Source organism: Thunnus maccoyii, chromosome 20, assembly GCF_910596095.1.
Source record: "Thunnus maccoyii chromosome 20, fThuMac1.1, whole genome shotgun sequence".
Taxonomy (NCBI): Eukaryota; Metazoa; Chordata; class Actinopteri; order Scombriformes; family Scombridae; genus Thunnus; species Thunnus maccoyii.
Window position 1 is genome coordinate 7,664,291 of NC_056552.1, and position 20,898 is coordinate 7,685,188.

The following is a 20,898-nucleotide window of genomic DNA, read 5'->3' on the forward strand; positions in this document are numbered from 1 at the left end:
ACAGAGTGAGGTTTTTTTCTTTTCTGGTAGGCCTGCAAAGTAAATGATTTAGAGTACAAGTACTTCATGAGTTTTCTTTCTTTTTCTTATCTTGGCAATAGTTAAATCTCCATCTGGTTTGCTCTTCATGCGTAAATTGCGCACAGTTCACTTGAACTGATACAACATGGTCATACATCATTTTCAAACACGTTTCCTCTGTTGTTAAGAAAGCGTTGAGTCCAAGTGACCATAAAATATAAACCATAAACCAAACTGACTGCCTGCACAATGGGAACTAAACCAGCCTTAATAAACTGTGGCCCAAAGAATGCTATGCTGTAAATGATCTGTTCTATGGAGCCAAATCCTCCACAGTCCAAAGGATTTAAAAATCAGCTCAGGTCTAATGCCGAAAGGACAAAACTCCCCACAACAAAAGTCTCAATTAAGAAAATCCACAGAGAGGCAGAAGATATTAAATCGCGTGGAGAGCCGGCGCGTAAATGATGACTCTCCTCATCATCCACGTTTGAGCTGAAACGTGAACTTGTTTGACGTGTTTTAAGACGGCCCCCTCTCTCTGATGAAGGAGGGACTCTGTGACTTGTACATGTACAAGTTATGTGGTGCGCACGGGACCTCCCCAAAAGTTTTGGCATATAAAAGCCAAGCTAACTCATTTGTTTAGGCAGTAGGGAGTTTCTGCTAGGGTCTGGATTGGAGTAACACACAGACCGGACCCTACCGTGTATGAGTGGTGTCTGAGGAGAAAAAGAGGATTCCCCTTGTCGCAAAGAATCTACATGTCTAATATTTAGACATGTTCAGCTTTGTGGATATTCGGTTAGCGCTGTTCCTCAGCGTGACAGTGCTTTTGGTGAGAGCTCAAGGCGAGGATGATAGTAAGTATCACTTTCAAACATTGATTTCAGTTGTTTTGGGACTGTGGCACCCTCAGGATGTGGATAGCCCGCAAGGATGCTGAGCAGTTTGCTGGAACAGATTGTGCACTGCGGGATACCTGACTCCAGTGTGCAGTGATGGTGAAAGTTGTTACACAGTGAGGCGTTTTGATGGGTTTTTTTGTTTTTTGGGTTTTTTTGGAGATCTGGAAGCGAATAGGAATTTATAGAACTGGATTTTCTTTTTCTTTTATTGTTTGCTGATCTTGCTGACGTGCAGATGCATGCTCAGTGTGCGTCCTCCTGCTAGAGCGCAAACCTGAGGGGAGCAGCTGCACTATCTCTTGATGCGCAATGACAGGACATTGGGTTCAAAGAGAGTTGAAGCAGAGCACAAATATAACGATTTTGTTGTTTTTTTTTCTTTAAAAAAAGCCAAATTTATTTGATGAAATCTTGATTATCTTTAGTATGAAAAGCCGTTTTGGCCAGTTTTATAAAAGCTGCATCCCAGTTCACAAATCTGTGCCAAAGTCTGTAAATTCACCATTAACGCATCAAAAGTGAGCAGACAGCTTGTTTAGGAATAAAACATGATAAAGTGGATACCTTTTCCACTGTCATAAAGTCAGACTTTTGCAATACAACGAGAATGTCACATTCAATTAAACAACATTTTTGTCCACTTTGTATAAAACTGGACTTTGTTAACTGAAAAAAAGGGACAATGGAAAAATCGCCTAAGTATGACGTCGCCAGTGAAATAGTCTAGACATCAATTAATCACCTTCCAGAGGAGGGTGCGGAGGACCAGGTTTAGTAGGCTGACAGCGCCGCTCTGTGGCGAGTACTGGAAGTGTGCATCTTTCTTCCAAACCTCGACCCCCCCCTCCCACCTCCCACCTCAAGGCCCCACCACACATCCACCATCCTGAAAAGTGATTTAACCCTGTGCAATTTTCCACTTATGTTTTTTTTGAGTAAATATCTGTAATTACATCTACACAGGAGTGCTGGATAATGACTTTTGCTACTTTTGCTCTATTGCTCACCATGACCTGCATTCTGACATTAGGCAGATATCTCATAACTCCTGTGGACGTGCACTAATGTCGCACTTCATTAGAAGCTTGATTCTCATTGACAAATCAGTCACCAAACACCCAAAAGGTTCAGCTCATTTAAAGCGGATTTTTTTATGATTTTGGCACATCCAGATGAAGCCTTTATATTTGAGATCTAAAAATAACTTTAAAGAGACTGCTGAAATGAAAACTATCAAAACAGGCTGTGTGCTACAGGTCAGAGCTGGGGAGGGGGCGGGGGGGGGTCCATAGTCTTAACAACTGTGATAAATATAGTTTTCCATCTGCATGGGGAGATAAATAATCATTTTACTCAAGTGTGCTGTATTGTTTTGCAAGCAGGTGTAGCCAAGGCTTAACTATCTTCACGCTGTACACTTCAATCGGTTTACTTTGAAGCATTTATTAGACAAACATGTTAGATATCCACTGTCTTTTTGGATATTTTATCATATTTAATGTTACAAAACTCACCACGGTTTTCTCTTCTCAGGCACATTCGGCAGCTGCACATTAGAGGGACAGTTGTACAACGATAAGGATGTATGGAAACCAGAACCCTGCCAGATCTGCGTCTGCGACAGCGGAACCGTCATGTGCGACGAGGTGATCTGCGAGGACACATCCGACTGTGCTGATCCCATCATCCCAGACGGAGAGTGCTGTCCTATCTGCCCCGACACTGATGGTACTACACCTTGAATCCTCCTCAGCATTTCTGTGGTTCACTTAGCTTTGTGGCGCCACCTTGTGCTTCCCACCTCATCTCTGACCATCCATGGCTTTCTGGCCACAAATGGACTCGAGGCCCTAAGCCTGCCTGCCTGCTTGCCTGAGGATTTTCCATTCAGAAATTCACCAGAATCGCTTTGGATTTACCTTTTGTCCAGTTCTTTTTCCAATATGCATTCTTTTAAAACGGATTATACCCGCTCTTTGGTGAAGTCTGGCAGTGAATATGTAACACACGTCACATGTATCTCCAAAAGCAACATTTCTATTTATTTTCCACCTTTTATACAGCAGAAATGATTTAGCATTTAGGCTTTAGATTCAGGGTTATACATTATTCTGTAAAGTTAGGTTTGTGTCTCTCATTAATGTTGAAGAGGTGTTGACATTTTCTCCTTCTCCGTTGGTTCTGTAGGACCCCAGGTTCCTGAAGAACCACAGGTATTTTGCCCTTTAACTTTTATCCATATTGAATAGTTTGTTTTATTAAAAAAATGTAACTAAGACCTTAAATTCATAAGCATGTTTAGTATGCAGGCCCAAACTTCATAATCATCTTTCTTTGGTGATGCTTGCATAGCCCAGTTAGTTGAGTTTGTCATTACCTCTCTTTATATTCTATAAAATGCACTTTGTGTTTTTTACAGTGTGGATGAAATGTTGTAAACATAGCCTAACTCCCTTTTTCTGTCTATTCCTAGACACCTGTGGAAAAGGGAGAGGATGGCCCCAAGGGAGATGATGTAGGTTCCATTTCATTTGAACTCTCAAGCCTATTCTGTCCTTCAATACAAATTATACTGATATACAGTACCAGTCAAAAGTTCCATTCACTTGAATGAGGAAGTGTGTCTTTCTTTTGATATATATTCTAAATTATTTTCCATGAGAGCCATGTTAAATGCATTTGTCCCAACAATAACACATCAGTGTTTCCCTGTTGTGTTGGTTATTGTGTAGTTTTTCAATTACAGTGGCTCATTCAATTATAATAACATTTTGGTATAAACCATGCATCTTATCTGCATTGCATGTGGTTGATTATATGTATTTTCATGAGATCTTTCCATAGTTTTATAGGCATGGTCTTTGCATTGATATGTATTTGACAAATCACTGGCTAAAAATGTAAAAATGTACACAGCACCACTTTATCTTTGCTTAGTGAGCGCCTACAAACTAATCTAAATGCTGGTAAAGCTGCTATGACATCACTGTTGCAATGATAGTTGATAATTAGGTCACAAGGTCAACAGGTCATTCAAAGTTCAAAGGTCACATAACACTAGTCGGTTTATAAATGATAAAGTAATATTAAGGAACTACAGCAAGAAACAAGTCAACTTGAAAATGAACCAATTTTCAATTTTTTGCAAGCTTTTATGATTCTAAAAAAGCTTTACCATCATTTTATTTTGGGTACTTTAACTACAAAAATCAACATTAAAATATCAGAAAACAAGGTTGTTTTTTTTACTTGAATAAGGATGTGATTGAAATAAGATAATAAGTATAAGAATTTCGTGTTTGCTATTCAAATATATAGATAATTATTCCAGAGAGATGTTGCGGTCTAATCTGTAGTTCTTAATGCAGGACACATTAATAATAAATGAAATAATAGGTAAAAATATTGCTAACAGACAATGTCCGCTTGATGTTTCCTGCAGGGTCCCCCTGGTCCTCCTGGCAGAGATGGAATCCCCGGACAACCTGGTCTTCCTGGCCCACCCGGCCCCCCTGGCCCCCCTGGCCTTGGCGGAGTAAGTATCTCCACGTCAGAACATCCAGGAAGTCAGGAATCAAGTTTAGCATATGATTGGATTCTGTTTACAAATGAGACACATCTTGAAAACCCCTGGTAGTCTAGGTTAGATTTAATCTGTCTTTGTCTGAAGCTGAATAGGTTCTACCAATGATTCTCCATTTTACACACACTTGAGGTGAAAGATCAGCAGGCAAGGCTAGAAAGCAGCAAGGAAACCTCCTCAATGTTTGTTTCAGCGCTGGGACTGCAGACAGCTCCTTCGGCCTCAGGTTTAGGTCTGAGGGAAAAAAATGCAGATTTATTTTAAGTATTGATTTAAACAGTTTATTCAGTCAACGATCTTAATTGACACATGAAAGTTCCATCATGCATTTATACCCTTTAACATATTAAAGTTCAACTCAATATCTGTGCCACAGAATCTGACGTGTTTGTTGTTAGAAGTTCTCACCCCTCTGCAGAAATAGAGGTGTTTATAGTGTCTGTATAATGTAACCTGGGATCTACAGACAGTGTTATGAAAAGAACTTTTAAAGCAACAATAATTGAATGTGTTGTTTCTCCAAAGCTCAGCAACTAATTCTTTATCTTTCCCCTGACAGAACTTCTCTCCTCAAATGAGCTATGTTGACCAATCCAAATCCTCCGGCCCACCTGTCCCTGGCCCAATGGTATGAAGGCTTTGCTCTCTCTCAACATAACTGTACTGCTAAATATGCAGAAATTGCCTGTTAACACGTTTACATAATGGTCTGTATTCAGCTTTTGAAATTTTATTACTAGTAAATGGTTCCTTTGTTTATTGCTTACGGTGTGATGTTTCTCATCACTAGTGAGATCTATGATCTCATGGCTTTTATCTCATCTTCATCAACAGGGTCCTATGGGTCCACGTGGTCCTGTTGGACCCCCAGGTTCCTCTGTAAGTATTCCCTTATCAGTTACAGCCATTTATTTCAACAACACCCTTAAAATATTCTTCAATCTTTCAAAGAGATTTAGCTAAGTGTCACCATCCAGTCTTTTTTTTTCTTGCATCAGTTCTATCATACTGCATTTAAGTTAAATGCATAAACATTAAAGAAGATACTGTATTAATCTGCTCTTCTTGTTGTCCAACAGGGTCCTCAGGGTTTCACTGGCCCCCCTGGAGAGCCTGGTGAGCCCGGAGCTTCTGTGAGTATACACAATGCTCTGCTAAATAAATGTTTCTCTTGTTTTGTTTGTGATGAAGGTGATGAGTTTGTGTGAAACTATTTGTACTGTAGTTCACATGGAGTGTTCCCAGAGCTCTGTATGATTGCACTTAATCAATAAGATGCTCTTTATTCACATTGATAATACCTCCTTCACTTAACACTTCACTGCTCTCTGTGATTCACTTCCTGTTGTAATCACTGACCCACTGACACACATCTGCACACAAACACACACACACTTATTGTCAATGCCCCCCTCACCGTCTCTCCTTTACTCACATGCACCAGCCCACATGTCAGTCTTAAAAGTGCATGTTTCTGTTTTTGCAGACATTATTCGTTTATTAATCCAATGATTAATTGGTGTTTTTAGGGTGCCATGGGTCCCCGTGGTCCTTCTGGTCCCCCTGGAAAGAACGGAGATGATGTAAGTGATTTGTTGATTATTATTTGAATGATTTGACTTTGTTGTTGTTATCCTTTTGATATTTGACATAAATCTTAACCGTGTGACCTCATTTTACTTATTTATTGCCTGAAGGACACTTAGTTTATGTTAGTGAGTTGATGCTCCCAGACACTGACATCCTTTCTGTGTGTCTCCAACAGGGTGAGGCTGGCAAACCTGGACGCCCCGGTGAGCGTGGAGCTGCTGGCCCTCAGGTGAGTGACCTTCATTTAGGGCAAAGGTCAGGAGGTGGTCAGCCGAAAATGAATCCTATATTGGCATTTATGTGAAAGCTGATAGTCAGCATATACTCAAAAGCACAAAATGATCTGTTGATTTCACTTATCTGTCAAAATATCTAGCCATTTTTAGTCAAATCATTTTCACTCAATCCGGATTGTGCTTCCTCATGCATTTGGCATTTGTGTATTTCTGAAATATTAATAAATATGTCTTCTCCTCTTGCAGGGTGCTCGTGGATTCCCCGGAACCCCCGGACTTCCCGGCATCAAGGGACACAGAGTGAGTTTGGAAGAGCATTAGATTACCAAAATCCACATTTTTTTTTAAACTGCTGTGATGTTGTTATGAGTGAGAAGCTTGACCTTATAATGCTGATTGATTTTGTCTACAGGGTTTCAGCGGTCTGGATGGAGCTAAGGGAGATTCTGGCCCCGCTGGCCCCAAGGTGAGATAGCAGGACGTGTTGTTGCTCACCAAAGCAGGAATCTCATCATGAACTACACCAGTAATTCAGCCTGAACCACTAGTTAGAGTCATTCCAATGCAAAGCTCATTTCTTTCTTCTGTGTTTGTCTGCAGGGAGAGGCTGGTTCCGCTGGTGATAACGGTATCCCCGGTGCCATGGTAGGTTTTTATCAATTTGTTGAATTTGTTGATTTGTACATCATTCTAAGAGATAGATGCTGTTTTAATGCTAATAATATAGATGAGCTGCAAGCCTCTCAGCCGTCTCTGATGTATATACAATACATATAAATGCAAGGTCTATAAAATGTCAAGCTAATATTATTCTCTCTCTGTGACTTTCCCAGGGTGCTCGTGGTCTTCCTGGTGAGAGAGGCCGCCCCGGACCTCCTGGCCCTGCTGTAAGCATTGCTATTCATGTCTGAAAATTGACCTAACTTCCATCAGAAAAGGCTAAAAGCTGATGGGACTACTAGTGAAAAGAAATGTGACATTATTTAGTTAATACTATGATACAAATATGTTTTTCACCTTGAGATATTCTTATCATCCTCTGCAGGGTGCTGCTGGCGGTCAAGGCGCCACTGGTGCTGCTGGACCCCCTGTAAGTATTATTTTACCTGGCTGCCTTATTTCTATTTGGAAATATATGTATTAGATTATATCACCTGCTTAAAATTATCAGGTGATATCACCAACATAATTCTATAGCTATAGCGTGTGATGCACTCTTGTTTTAGTGGCAAACATACTCTGTAAAGCAAATTTCTGGGTGTCTTTGTATTCTGTGATCTGTTAACATCATGTGTCTTTATTTTTCAGGGATCAACTGGACCTGCTGGTCCCCCTGGATTCCCCGGTGGTGCTGGCGTTAAGGTAAGTCATCCAGTATTCAAAACATTTTTGTTGGATATGAAAACAGGCAATAGGCTTTCCAATTGGCCTGCTGAGATTTATCACCCTTAGCTTAGGTGCAGTAGTAGTGCTCTTCTTTACTTTTCCATGTCTAACTTGACCAATTATACCCCTTAAAAACTGCTGGTGTTACTGGGTCCTTCAAATAAGGGTTGTCCTGACAGCCATGGACAACATGGCAGTATTTTAACCACCAGTGGTGGCATCAGTGATGTAGTGGTGACATTACTGTCTTTACAGATGTATCCCTGTCATCAGATTTCAGTGTCTGTAGGATCAACATTGATAGGGAAACTTCTCAATGTCCAAAATCCCACATGTGACAGATGAATATCAATATCCACATGAAAAAGCTGAAAAACAAAAACTGAAAACAAAATATTTGCCCTAATACTCTCTATATCTCAGATGAACAGTGTAGCCACCAGATGGCATCACTAGACCTCTAATGGTACCTTACTGTACCCCTGCTGCAGCCCTTCCCTGTTGCCATCAGTGAAGGATCTATTTTAATATCCTGTAACACACTTTGGTTATTTTAAGAACAAAGAGGAGGAAGGTAAAAAAAAGAAGGTGTGAATGATGTGATAGCTGTCAGAATCTGGGCTATGATGACAGAACAACTAAATGGTTTGAAATTACTCTCTGGACACGTGCAACAAAGCAAAATTAAGATTATACTCGTGTGAATAAATTGAGAGTGTATACAACATTTTTAGTGACCAGTAACTCATCTTCACAACGTAATTTACTTTTATAGTTAGGATGTTTTGTTTCTTTATTTATAAACACACAATATTAAAGCTACAGATTGTTGCTTCCCTCCACAGGGAGAGACTGGTCCTCAGGGAGGCCGTGGATCTGAGGGACCCCAGGGAGCCCGTGGTGAGCCTGGTAACCCAGGACCTGCTGGACCTGCTGGGGCTGCTGTGAGTATATACTGGACTTGTCTGTAGGTGCTCCTTTAAAACCCTGTCACATCTCTTTGAAGTTATTTGTGATCAACTTTTTTCTTTCCTTCCTCTCTCAACAGGGTGCCCCTGGATCTGATGGTGTTCCCGGTCCTAAGGGTGCTGTTGTAAGTATCACACTCATCAGTCACATTTGTCACACTTGAATCCTGCACATGAAGTGTTCTGACTCCCCGACTCTCCATCCCACAGGGTGCTATGGGTATCGCTGGTGCTCCTGGTTTCCCTGGTGCTCGTGGTCCTGCTGGAGCTCAGGGACCTGTTGGTGCTCCTGGTCCTAAGGGTAACTCCGTAAGTAGACAATAGATTGTGTGATTTTTGGTTTTATGACACATAGTTCTTCTGCGTTATAGACACTCAGGATCACCTGACAGCCTAAATGTAAACTGTGTGTTTCTGCCCACAGGGTGACCATGGTCCCGCTGGATCTAGGGGAGAGCCTGGTGCCAAGGGAGAGCCTGTAAGTTTTAAAATACATTGATCCTTGATTGATTGTCACTGTTTCCAATTCAGCTTGCCATTTATTCACCGTTTTATGTGATATAGGGAAATAACATGGTTAACTGGTTTGACTTACTTTCCTTTCTTTTCCAGGGCCCAGCTGGACTTCAGGGACTTATTGGCCCCGCTGGTGAGGAGGGCAAGAGAGGACCTCGTGGAGAACCCGGTGGTTCTGGACCCCGTGGACCCCCTGGAGAGCGTGTATGTTACTGCCTCTTTCTATTCAGCTGCACCAAATCTTTGCCAGATACTGTAGTTGCCATTGAGGCAGCGCGGATGATTCAGCATCTGAATCATGAACCGGCCACCTGTTTTAGATAACAGTGAGAAGGGCCATTATGTTGAGCTTACATTTCCACACCTCATAGTGACGAAATAATCAATACTTTCTCAGGATCACTCATGTCAGTGGAACAACAATCAGATCTCATGTTGAAATCCTGTACTTTATATTTCTAGAAAGCCTTCAGCACATTTACAGTACGTTAAATTCCCGAGGGGATTCACCTCAGTTAGTGACGTGGCTGGTGTGTCTGTTTGTTCCTTTAGGGTTCCCCTGGTCCTCGTGGTTTGCCTGGTGCTGATGGAGGTGCTGGTGGCAAGGTGAGTTAGTGAATCTACCCAGTGAAAACTCAAACCCAAAATTTAAAAATTGTGTTTGGGAAGTTGAAAGTTCCAATACAATAGAGATAATTTAGGGTATAAACATCACCCATTTGTCACAGCTTCTTATTCTTACTCTTCACTTGTATGACAGGGAGCCCCTGGTGAGCGTGGTTCCCCTGGCGCTATTGGACCTCAGGGAGCCACTGGTGAGTCTGGAAACCCCGGTGCTCCTGGCGCACCTGGATCAAAGGTGAGTTCTACTACATATTTCCTCAGTTGCTGTCTCAGAAACTGTTTTAAATCTTTTGGCTAATCTTAGACCACTGTTGAATATAAATACTACTGTATATATCTATTTTTTGTCTTCATACTAACTGAACCTGCTCTCCACAGGGTATGACCGGTAGCCCTGGAAGCCCTGGCCCTGATGGCAAAGTTGGACCTGCTGTAAGTAAAGACCCAGTAATACTTATTAATTGAATGTATTTGTCAAAAAACAAAGAGTAACCACAGATGTAAACCGATTTAATCATGATAGGAGAGTATATTTTCAGCATTGTCTTCCAATGATCTTTAGGGTATTTCTGGACAAGACGGACGCCCCGGACCTGCTGGCCCTACTGGTGCCAGAGGACAGCCTGGAGTTATGGGATTCCCCGGACCCAAGGGAGCCGCTGTGAGTTCATCACCTCACTCTTATTTTTTAAATGCAAAAATACAGTAGATCTTACAGAAGTTGTAGGGTAACTGCTTAACAGTTTGTTAATCATATACACACTGAAAATCAGCTACAAATCAGTACTTTACTTGACTTTATTTTTCAGCCCATAAAAGTGAAATTAAATAGAAATACTGGTGTAAAATCTCTTATGGAGCAAATGTAAGTGTGTTGTTCTCTTCTGTTCAATAGGGTGAGTCTGGTAAGCCTGGTGAGAGAGGTCCCGCTGGTGCTACTGGTTCTGTTGTAAGTACTTGAAATATTTTCAGAAGTACAGAAATTATGTCAAAATTAATGTCCATAAAAAGCTAAAAGACAGTTGATAATTGGTTTTGTTGTTTAATGTTTTTGTTCACAGGGTGCCCCTGGCAAAGATGGTGACGCTGGTGCTCCTGGACCTTCTGGCCCCGCTGTATGTATCTTCTCTACATTATTTAAACAGCATGTTATATTGCGAGTGATATTGCCATCAGTATTTAAAACCATGAGTCATAGTTGTATATTTTATAAGACAGTGTCAAAGTTTACAGTTTCTGTTTCTGTCTCTGATCATTTTGTTTGCTTCTTCCTGTTCAGGGACCTGCTGGAGAGAAGGGAGAGCAGGGATCTACTGGTCCTGCCGGATTCCAGGTAGGTTTTGAGAGTATCTTGGCAGCCAGAGCCCTGTCTTTTCTTTGGTTTGCTATATTTCTGAGCTGTGTCACAACCCCACTTGCTAAATTGTCATCCTTTCTTCCTCATGAAGGGACTTCCTGGACCCCAAGGTTCCACTGGTGAGACTGGCAAGCCTGGTGAGCAGGTAAGAGTCACAGTGGATTGTAATCACACAAATCTTACATGCTATTTTTAAGAATCTTACAACACAAACACAGTGAAATATAAATCCCACACAAGCATATATATTCATCATTATTATGAAGTTTAAAGATTTCACTTTCTTCATAATGATACACCTGTCGTTTTTTTTTTTTTTTTTAATTTCTCATGGGAGATTGCTTCATTGCACATCATGTTGATGCAGTAAATCAGACTTCATGACAACCTTGTCCTCTCTCTGTTGTGTTTAGGGTGCCCCCGGTGAGGGTGGCCCCCCTGGCCCCTCTGGACCAAGAGTGAGTATCTAATGCATTTTAGATAACAAACCATTCTCAGCATCCACGGAAAACACAGTTCCACTGGTATTAAGCTATCAGTTGTGACTGACATGTTCCTTCTCTCCTTTAGGGCGAGAGAGGTTTCCCTGGTGAGCGTGGTGCTCCCGGCATTGGTGGCCCAACTGGACCCCGTGGTGCTCCTGGCCCTGCTGGTAACGATGGAGCTAAGGTAGGTTGAAGAGCTCCTAAAGATGAGGAAACAAAACACTCCTCTTGAAGTCAAAATTGACTGTGTTGAGATACACATCAGTGTTAATTATCAACAGGTTCATAAGTACCAATATATAATATAGGCAAATAAATCATCCAGGCCCACAAAGAACAGTTCAACATCTTTTTGTACAAAAAAGAGACTACTCCTCTTGAAAAACACTTAATATGCCTACACAGTTACAATACACTACAAATAGTTTAAACACTTTTCAGGACAGTTATCCAGCATAACACTTTATAGAATATGCATAAAATGCCATGTCATTTTAAAGTCATTATAATGGATCAGTCCTCATAAACCAGGCTACATGGACAGTTGATCATGTGTATTATTAATGATGATATTTATTGGGTAATGTTTTCCACTATGAGTCGTCCGCATATGTTGAAAAGTGTCACCTGATAAAATGTATCATTGCATGTGGTCCATGTGATCTGGTGGTCGTTATCTTTAGGATATCAAACTCATATAAACTCATATCCATATCTATACATGGTTAAAGCTGAGATACAATGTCTAGACCAATGGGTCTCACAAGTTTTCATGTCAAGGACCCCTAAACTTGACACAAATTAGACCACGGACCCCCATCTGATAAGATTTTACCCTTTTTACCCCCTTAAGGACCCCACTTTGAGAACAACTGTTCTAGACTACACAAATTAAATAAATTGCAAGACAAATACATGACAAATCATCTATTGCAGCCTGTGAATTATTAGTTTTTGGGTCCATAGTTGGGTAGTAGTTAGATAGTTGGGTCCATCCATACCACTGGACCCATCAGCCTAATATTTTTTTATTTTTTGTGCACATTTATGACTGTATACAATTTTTGAAAAACCTATTTTATAACACAATTGACCGCTCTGTTTTATAACGCCATTTACTGCTGACTCTTCACTCCTCCTAACCGGCCGGTAGAGGCCGCAAGTGATCAACAACTGTTTCAGTTTGGAATCTTGTTTCTGCTAGAGACAACCAATCATGCGTTGTTGCCACATTAGATCAATCAGTGCCAAATTTCAGTGCCTTGAGAGCAAGTTGTGTTGTAAATTCAAATAAATATTGACAAGATTCCTTATGAGCCTATCGTAAAGCTTAAACATTTGTCTTTTGAGCAGTCCTCACCATTTTACAATATGCAGTATGACATAGCAAAGGACATTTCCAGCAATTGGCTAGGCTAAAAACAAGGCTTACTTAGTCTGGTGTAGGCTACATTTTGGCTATTGTCATGGCTCAAAATTGACATCCATAGAAATGTTTGGTCTCATCTTGAACCGGAGCATCTGCAGATTAAATTCATACCCGATATGTTATGATCCACTAAAGTTAGGCACAATATGAGATGAATAAATCCCTGCTTTTGTTATCTTCGCCGCCATATTGGCTGTACACACCTGGTGGAGATCTGCACTCTACTGAGTGCACTCTTCTAGTTAGTGATGTAATTTGTCACTTGCACTTGTACTGTTTTTCAAACCCGACCATATACTTTTTTCCTCATCATTTACAATCATTAATAGCATAACATCATCAATAGCTTTACTTTTGAGCAACCAGTCACTCTGCTGCAGCTTCTTACAGTCCAGTGGGGCAGTCAAAGAAGCACCGAAAAACCAACACTGAGCACAAAACTTCCTCTTTCCACCATGGACATAGCTAAGAGAAACAAGTCACATGATCAGTAGAACATACAAAGAGCGGACCAAACTGGGGAAGCTCCTGCAGAATGATAACTAAAACTAACACTGTTTGGCGTGATTATAAATTATGAAAACACATTTTTTATAGGGCCTGGGTGCAAAAATGTATTCAGTTCAACTCAAATTTTACTTGTATAGTACCACTTCATACAAAAGCAGTTCAAAATGCTTTACATGATGATAAAAGAATAAAACAAAGAGGCAAATATGCACATATATGCCTCTTCATTTATTTTATAAATAAAACAAATATTTTTTTCATTCAAAAAAAGCAAAATTATCATTTAGTTTTCTTGCCTCCACCTCCTACTTTATCACAAAGATATACCAGCACCAGTATAGATTCATCTGTGTCAACTTGAATTCATTTGTTACATACATCATTTCCACAGGATGCAGTATATGTACAGCATACACATCCCTTGTTGTTCAGTGATTATTGTGAAGTACAGTGGACTGTTCACTTGCAGCAAATTGAGTGTTAGTAATGGATAACAATGTGAATGTTTCTGTTTTTGTGTGTGTGCAGGGAGAGCCCGGTGCTGGTGGTCCCCCTGGTGCTCAAGGAGGCCCCGGTATGCAGGGAATGCCTGGTGAGCGTGGAGCTGCTGGTCTCCCCGGTGCCAAGGGAGAGAGAGTAAGTATCTCAACCTATCGAATTCATCCTGAATTTTTTGATTATGCAAACTTTTAGTTAAGTTTGCAGTGTTTAGCATGAGATTCATCGATCATTGTCACATTTGTAGCTAATTGAAGGTGGTTAACCCATTTTTAGTATCAACACAAGTGATCTTAATAAGTCTAAATTTACACTATATGAACTCTTCTTTCTTCTCAGGGTGATGCTGGTACCAAGGGAGCCGATGGTGCCTCTGGCAAAGATGGCGTGCGTGGTATGACCGGTGCCATTGGAGTCCCTGGACCTCCTGGTGCTCAGGGTGAGAAGGTGAGACATCAGCGATTCTGGACTTTTTCTCACCCTGTTATCATGAATAAAGTCAACTCTATCTCTATTTTTACTGCAGTTTTATTCACACACATCATATATAGTTTATGTATATGATTGGGGATCCTTCGTCAATAACATGACTATTGCATCAACAATATGATGGGAAAACCACCATTATTTTGTCACAAATTACACACTGTAATTTGCTGAAATACCCAGTAGATATTCAGTGATTTACTTGCCAACTTTGAGTTTATTTGTACAAAGCTTGTTTGTAATAAATAAGTGGTTAGGATGACCAATCAACATGTCTTCTGACCTCCTGTCCCTCTCTTCTAGGGTGAGCCTGGTCCTGTTGGAGTTGCTGGACCCAGTGGTCCTCGTGGTGCCCCTGTAAGTCCTTCTCCAAAGATACACCTGATTAAAGACTAGTAAACAAACAAAATATACTTTTCTTTTACTGTTCTTTAAAACATAGTTAAGATGTTATCTATTGTAAACTTTAAACTGGTTAGTAAGAGTGGATTTGTATCTTTAGTGACTTGCTGTATCTAGAATATTATGACATGTGTTGTAAATTTAGACACACTTAGGACCAGATGACCCTAAAACCTTGTTCCTTATTACTCCAACAGGGTGAGCGTGGAGAGACTGGTCCCTCTGGACCTGCTGGATTCGCTGGACCTCCTGTAAGAACCTCACATTATATACCAAACAGTTACTTACAAAGTTATACCAAAACTGATATTTTTCTAGAGATTTTCAATTATTTTAAAATACAGCAAACTCACTTAAGATTAAAGCTGACGTGTGCTAATGTCTTCTCTTTCCCTCCAACCTCAGGGTGCTGATGGCCAGCCTGGTGCCAAGGGAGAGAGTGGTGATACTGGACCCAAGGGAGACGCTGGTGCTCCTGGACCAGGTGGACCTGTTGGAGCTGCTGGACCTCAGGTAGACCCACATATCAGATTAATATCTTCTGATATATACTTTAGAATAATCATGGAAAACACTCAAAAGTAACAATAAACACAGGATAATATTTTTATTTTATTATCGATTCCAGATTGAGTTGAGAAGGAATTTATAAATAGAAATCTTTTGATATGGGCACATTCTTTCCAATTTTATTTGTGATGATGATTAGTGCTTTCTCCTCACTTTCAAATGTTTGTGTCAACAGGGACCTTCTGGTCCTCCTGGACCCAAAGGTGCTCGTGGTGGCGCTGGATCTCCTGTAAGTATCCCACTTTAGTGTGAGCTTTAGTATATATAAATAAATGAATCAGTAATGCAGTTTTAAGTTCCATTTTTCACCTCATTTGTCTCTTTGTGTATATTTGTAGGGTGCTACTGGTTTCCCCGGACCTGCCGGCAGAGTTGGACCCCCTGGCCCTGCTGTAAGTTTCATCATTATCCACATAACCAGTTCATCTGTTAATACGACCTGTCATATCTAAGAAGTAATCACCAACAGACAATCTTGACTTCAGTCTGTTTGTACATCACCATCATGTCCTTCAGCACAGTTTGATTCAATGACTTGACTCCTGTCTGTGTCTCCAGGGAGCTAGTGGACCCCCTGGACCCCTTGGACCCGTGGGCAAAGATGGAGCAAGAGGAGCTCGTGGTGAGACTGGCCCTGCTGGTCGCCCTGGTGAGACTGGTGCTGGTGGACCCCCAGGAGTTACTGGAGAGAAGGGATCTCCTGGTGCTGATGGAGCCCCTGTGAGTACCCAGAACATACACTTATTACTTTCTGTATCACAGCACTAACTTTCTTTACAACCTAAAATGTGCCACAGTGATCTGTTTTCTTTTACGTGCTGCTAACTGAATTCTCTGTCCTTCCGTGCAGGGTGCCCCTGGTACGTCTGGACCCCAAGGTATTGCTGGACAGCGTGGTAGTGTAGGTCTCCCTGGACAGCGTGGAGAGCGTGGTTTCCCTGGTCTGCCTGGTCAATCTGTAAGTATTATCTTTCATTCCATGTACTCTGCATGCTAAATACACAAATACACATAGAATATTGTTAGATTAAATCTGCTTTTCATTGCTTTTTATTCCACACTTTAGCACATGATCACTGTTTGTTATTTCTAAAGCTCACCTCAGAGCTTCCACCTGCATGCAGAGAGCTCACCTCTCTTGTTTTTATTCAGGGTGAGCCCGGAAAGCAGGGACCTGCTGGACTTGTTGGTGAGCGTGGACCCCCTGGACCAGCTGGACCCCCTGGACTGTCTGGTGCTCCCGGAGAGGCTGGTCGTGAGGTATGAGACCTCAATATGGTGTTTACTCACTCGAAATCAGAATCTGGCTTTGGGTACTGTGAACACAGTCATATAGAGCCTCACACACTGCAAATGCACCTTCAATATACAGTTGTAGCTAACCATCAAACATGGTGATTAACGTTGCCTCAATGCTCTTCCACAGGGACCTACTGGTCATGATGGTGCCCCTGGTCGTGATGGTGCCCCTGGCCCCAAGGTAACCTTCCTCCTCTTGACTAATTTATATCATTTTCAAAACCTAAATTATATCTTAATATCAAACCACCTGTTGTTTTTTGCTAAATGTGATTGTTTTGGCCTCCCAATAGAAACATTACAATTAGCCTTTAGCTGCCTAGCATTGTCTCACTGGATATTTGCTCCTGTAGGGAGACCGTGGTGAGTCTGGTGTTGCTGGACCCCCTGGACCCCCTGGTGCTCCTGGAGCCCCTGGAGCTATTGGCCCCTCTGGCAAGACTGGTGACCGTGGAGAGAGTGTAAGCTCCCCTCTTGTTTATCTTGTTTGCAAAATGTAACTAAATCTTGTAATTTCACTGTCATCTGATTTTCCCATTCTCTCTTTCTTTAGGGTCCTGCTGGTGTCGCTGGTCCTGCTGGTGCCGCTGGTGTCCGTGGTCCTGCTGTATGTGCATCACTGCATAATATGCATCATTAATATATCTAAACACAATATCTTTTGAAATACTGCAAGAGTCTCGTGGGACTGATGATTGTTTGAACCTGAGATGGCAGGTTGACCTCCTGTTGCTTTTCTTCAGGGCCCAGCTGGTGCAAAGGGAGACAGAGGAGAGGCTGGTGAGGCTGGAGAGAGAGGCCACAAGGGACACAGAGGATTCACCGGCATGCAGGGTCTGCCCGGAACTCCTGTAAGTAACTGTTTCACAGAGAAGGAAACAAATCTGACTGCAGCTGCATCCATACCATTACCTTAAACACTTTGACTAATTTTGACTCTATAGGATATATAGACATTCTGTTTTCATGTGCATAATGTGATATTTGATGTTAACATCGTCATTTGCCTCCAGGGATCTATGGGAGAGAGAGGACCCGCTGGTGCCTCCGGACCTGCTGGACCTAGAGTAAGTGCAACTCTTTCACAATTTTTCACAGTACTTGTTGTAGTTACACAAAAAAAAAAAAAATTCTCTACCAAGCTGATACTTGGAGAGTCTTTTTTGTGGAGAGAGTTGCTAAACACTTGTCCACTGACTCAAGACAAAAAATTGTAAATTGAGATGGTTTGAGTACATGAATAATAATACAGAAAGTGTCAAAAATAGTACATGACAAACATTGTACATGATAAGCAGGACTATACTGACACACACAGTTAAACACATGCACATAATGTCAGTGAAGTGGCAAGCTGAACAGTTCTGAACTGATGTTTTATATTAATAAGTGATCATGTGGCTTTCACTCCATAGGGACCTGCTGGATCTAGTGGCTCCCCTGGTAAGGATGGCATGAACGGTCTGCCTGGACCCATCGGACCCCCTGGACCTCGCGGTCGCAATGGAGAGATGGGACCCGCTGTAAGTTGAACTTTATTTTATCCACATACTTGTATACTTGTACATTCAGATGCTTTGATTGCGGCTGCAGTTTGTGAACCCCTGTTGTCTCCAAATAGGGTCCTCCTGGACCTCCTGGTCCTCCCGGTCCCCCTGGATCTCCCGGAAGTGGATTTGAATTCGTCCAGCAACCTCTTCAGGAGAAGGCCCCCGATCCCTTCCGTGGTGGCCACTACCGCGCTGACGACCCCAACATGATGCGCGATCGCGACATGGAGGTTGACACCACCCTCAAGACCCTGACTCAGAAGGTTGAGAAGATCCGCAGCCCCGACGGTACCCAGAAGAGCCCCACCCGCATGTGCCGTGACCTGAAGATGTCCCACCCTGAGTGGAAGAGCGGTGAGTGCAGATCAGTGTCCTGACTGAGCCTTTACATAAAGAATGCCATGAGAATCAGCTCAGCCTAAAACTGTTTTATGTCCCTCTGTTACAGGCACATACTGGGTTGATCCCAACCAGGGCTCTCCTCTGGATGCCATCAAGGTCCACTGCAACATGGAGACTGGTGAGACTTGCGTCCATCCCAGCCAGACCAGCGTTCCCATGAAGAACTGGTACCTCAGCAAGAACATCAGAGAGAAGAAGCACGTCTGGTTCAGCGAGTCCATGACCGGTGGATTCCAGGTGAGATTACAGAGCCACAAAATCTTTCCTACAGTAACAAAAATCATCAACTGATAGACCACAGGATGTGTACTTTGAAGCCAGTAAAAAGTAAAACCCATGCATCCTTTTCTTTCCTCTGATATGCAGTTCCAGTATGGCAGTGATGGAGCTGATTCCGAGGACGTCAGCATCCAGATGACCTTCATGCGCCTGATGTCCAACCAGGCCTCTCAGAACATCACATACCACTGCAAGAACAGCATTGCCTACATGGACTCCGCCTCTGGCAACCTGAAGAAGGCTCTGCTTCTCCAGGGCTCCAACGATGTCGAGATCAGAGCCGAGGGCAACAGCCGCTTCACATACAGCGTCAGCGAGGATGGCTGCACGGTGAGTTTGATCTTTGTTCGGCCAGCCTTGCCTTAAGGGAGGCAAAATTTTGATCCTTACTACATTTTCATTTTCGAATTGTGCAGAAGTAAACAACTTGATTTCTTGAGTGATCGGTATTTTCTGACATTTTCTTCTTTTTTCTTCTCTCCACAGTCACACACTGGCACATGGGGCAAGACAGTCATTGACTACAAGACATCAAAAACATCTCGCCTGCCCATCATTGACATTGCTCCTATGGATGTTGGTGCACCTGATCAGGAATTTGGCGTCGAAGTTGGCCCCGTTTGCTTCTTGTAAAAATGAAAGAAATATGGACATGACATTGTTGTTTTTTTTCTAGCAGTCATCTCTAAATCCTTTTTCTATGCATTCAAAACTCATTCGGCTGCCATTGGTCCACATGCTTAAAACCACTCTACTGAAGACGATGTTTGTGTTTTTCCAATCATGAGAAGTTTTGGGACTGCTACTTCAACCGAAACCAACCACAAGGACACTTTAAAAGAATCTTTTGTTTCCACTGGCAACAAGAAAATAATATATACTTGTGTAAAATTTCCCCCTGGAGATTGAGAAAAAAAAAAGATCCGCACACGCAATGAAACACAGATGACTTTTGCCATTTTCTACCACTGCGGAAGGACATTGAAAACAACAAATGATATGTACCATTTTTCTGGTGTTAAATAAATTGTAAAAAGTGTGAAGTGTCTTCTTGTTCTAAAATTTTAAAAAACACCTGAATGTTGCTCAGACAAACGTGACCAGCAAATGAGCAAGACAAAGAAGCTCACCTTCATTGCAATATGTAGATGGCTACCTCATAACAAGAAGTCACCCGCAATTTTTCTCAAAGGACAAGGGTTTATTTTACACAAGAACACAAGAAAATCATTAAAAGGTGCTATAACCAATTCAATGAGGTCCAGTTATTGGTGTTTGATAGTGAGACTCTCACTGTCATACTGTAATTTTTGCCACTAATGCCTGCAGAACCTTTGGTGCTACTAAATTGACTCATTGTCATGTTGTCTATGCAGTGCAATTGTTTTCTTCTCAAGTGTTGGTTTGATCACAGAGGTCCTCTGAAAAGGTGATCACTGCAGATGTAATGCATGCAATCATGTCTTTGTAGATAAAAGCAAGTGACTCTGGTTCAATATAATTTCCCTGCCCATGTGTTCAGTGTTGATCCTTTTGTCTGTTTGCCCCTGTGGAAAACTCCTCTTCACTAAAAAAACAGCACACATCTCCCACCCTGTTGTTTATGTTGTTTGTTGATGTCTTTTTCGCGAAGGGTTTCTTAAAAAAAAAAATTGAAGCAGACCCACTTTCATGATTTAAAAGAGAGATTCTGTACTTATTTTGTACATGTATAATAAATCAAGATGTTTTTAATTATTTTGGGTGCTGAAATAAAGCATGTGAAGTGGTCTACTCAGTGGCTGAGTTTTCACTGTCCT

General features: G+C 41.7%; 1 protein-coding gene across 1 annotated transcript; it reads left to right on the forward strand.

Annotated features, from left to right (window-relative positions):
* Positions 1-610: 610 nt before the first annotated feature.
* On the forward strand, positions 611-20,876 carry col1a1b (collagen, type I, alpha 1b). The gene is made up of 51 exons (XM_042397519.1): positions 611-884; positions 2,463-2,657; positions 3,117-3,142; positions 3,403-3,444; positions 4,372-4,464; positions 5,072-5,140; positions 5,347-5,391; positions 5,592-5,645; positions 6,042-6,095; positions 6,278-6,331; positions 6,585-6,638; positions 6,751-6,804; positions 6,939-6,983; positions 7,172-7,225; positions 7,384-7,428; positions 7,647-7,700; positions 8,570-8,668; positions 8,773-8,817; positions 8,903-9,001; positions 9,117-9,170; positions 9,305-9,412; positions 9,761-9,814; positions 9,969-10,067; positions 10,211-10,264; positions 10,395-10,493; positions 10,728-10,781; positions 10,894-10,947; positions 11,112-11,165; positions 11,281-11,334; positions 11,603-11,647; positions 11,760-11,858; positions 14,142-14,249; positions 14,451-14,558; positions 14,901-14,954; positions 15,197-15,250; positions 15,405-15,512; positions 15,745-15,798; positions 15,908-15,961; positions 16,128-16,289; positions 16,420-16,527; positions 16,722-16,829; positions 16,996-17,049; positions 17,222-17,329; positions 17,422-17,475; positions 17,612-17,719; positions 17,882-17,935; positions 18,284-18,391; positions 18,490-18,772; positions 18,867-19,057; positions 19,187-19,429; positions 19,586-20,876. Exons 1-51 carry the CDS (start codon positions 803-805, stop codon positions 19,730-19,732), a joined length of 4,359 nt encoding a protein of 1,452 aa, XP_042253453.1. The 5' UTR covers positions 611-802; the 3' UTR covers positions 19,733-20,876.
* Positions 20,877-20,898: the final 22 nt, after the last annotated feature.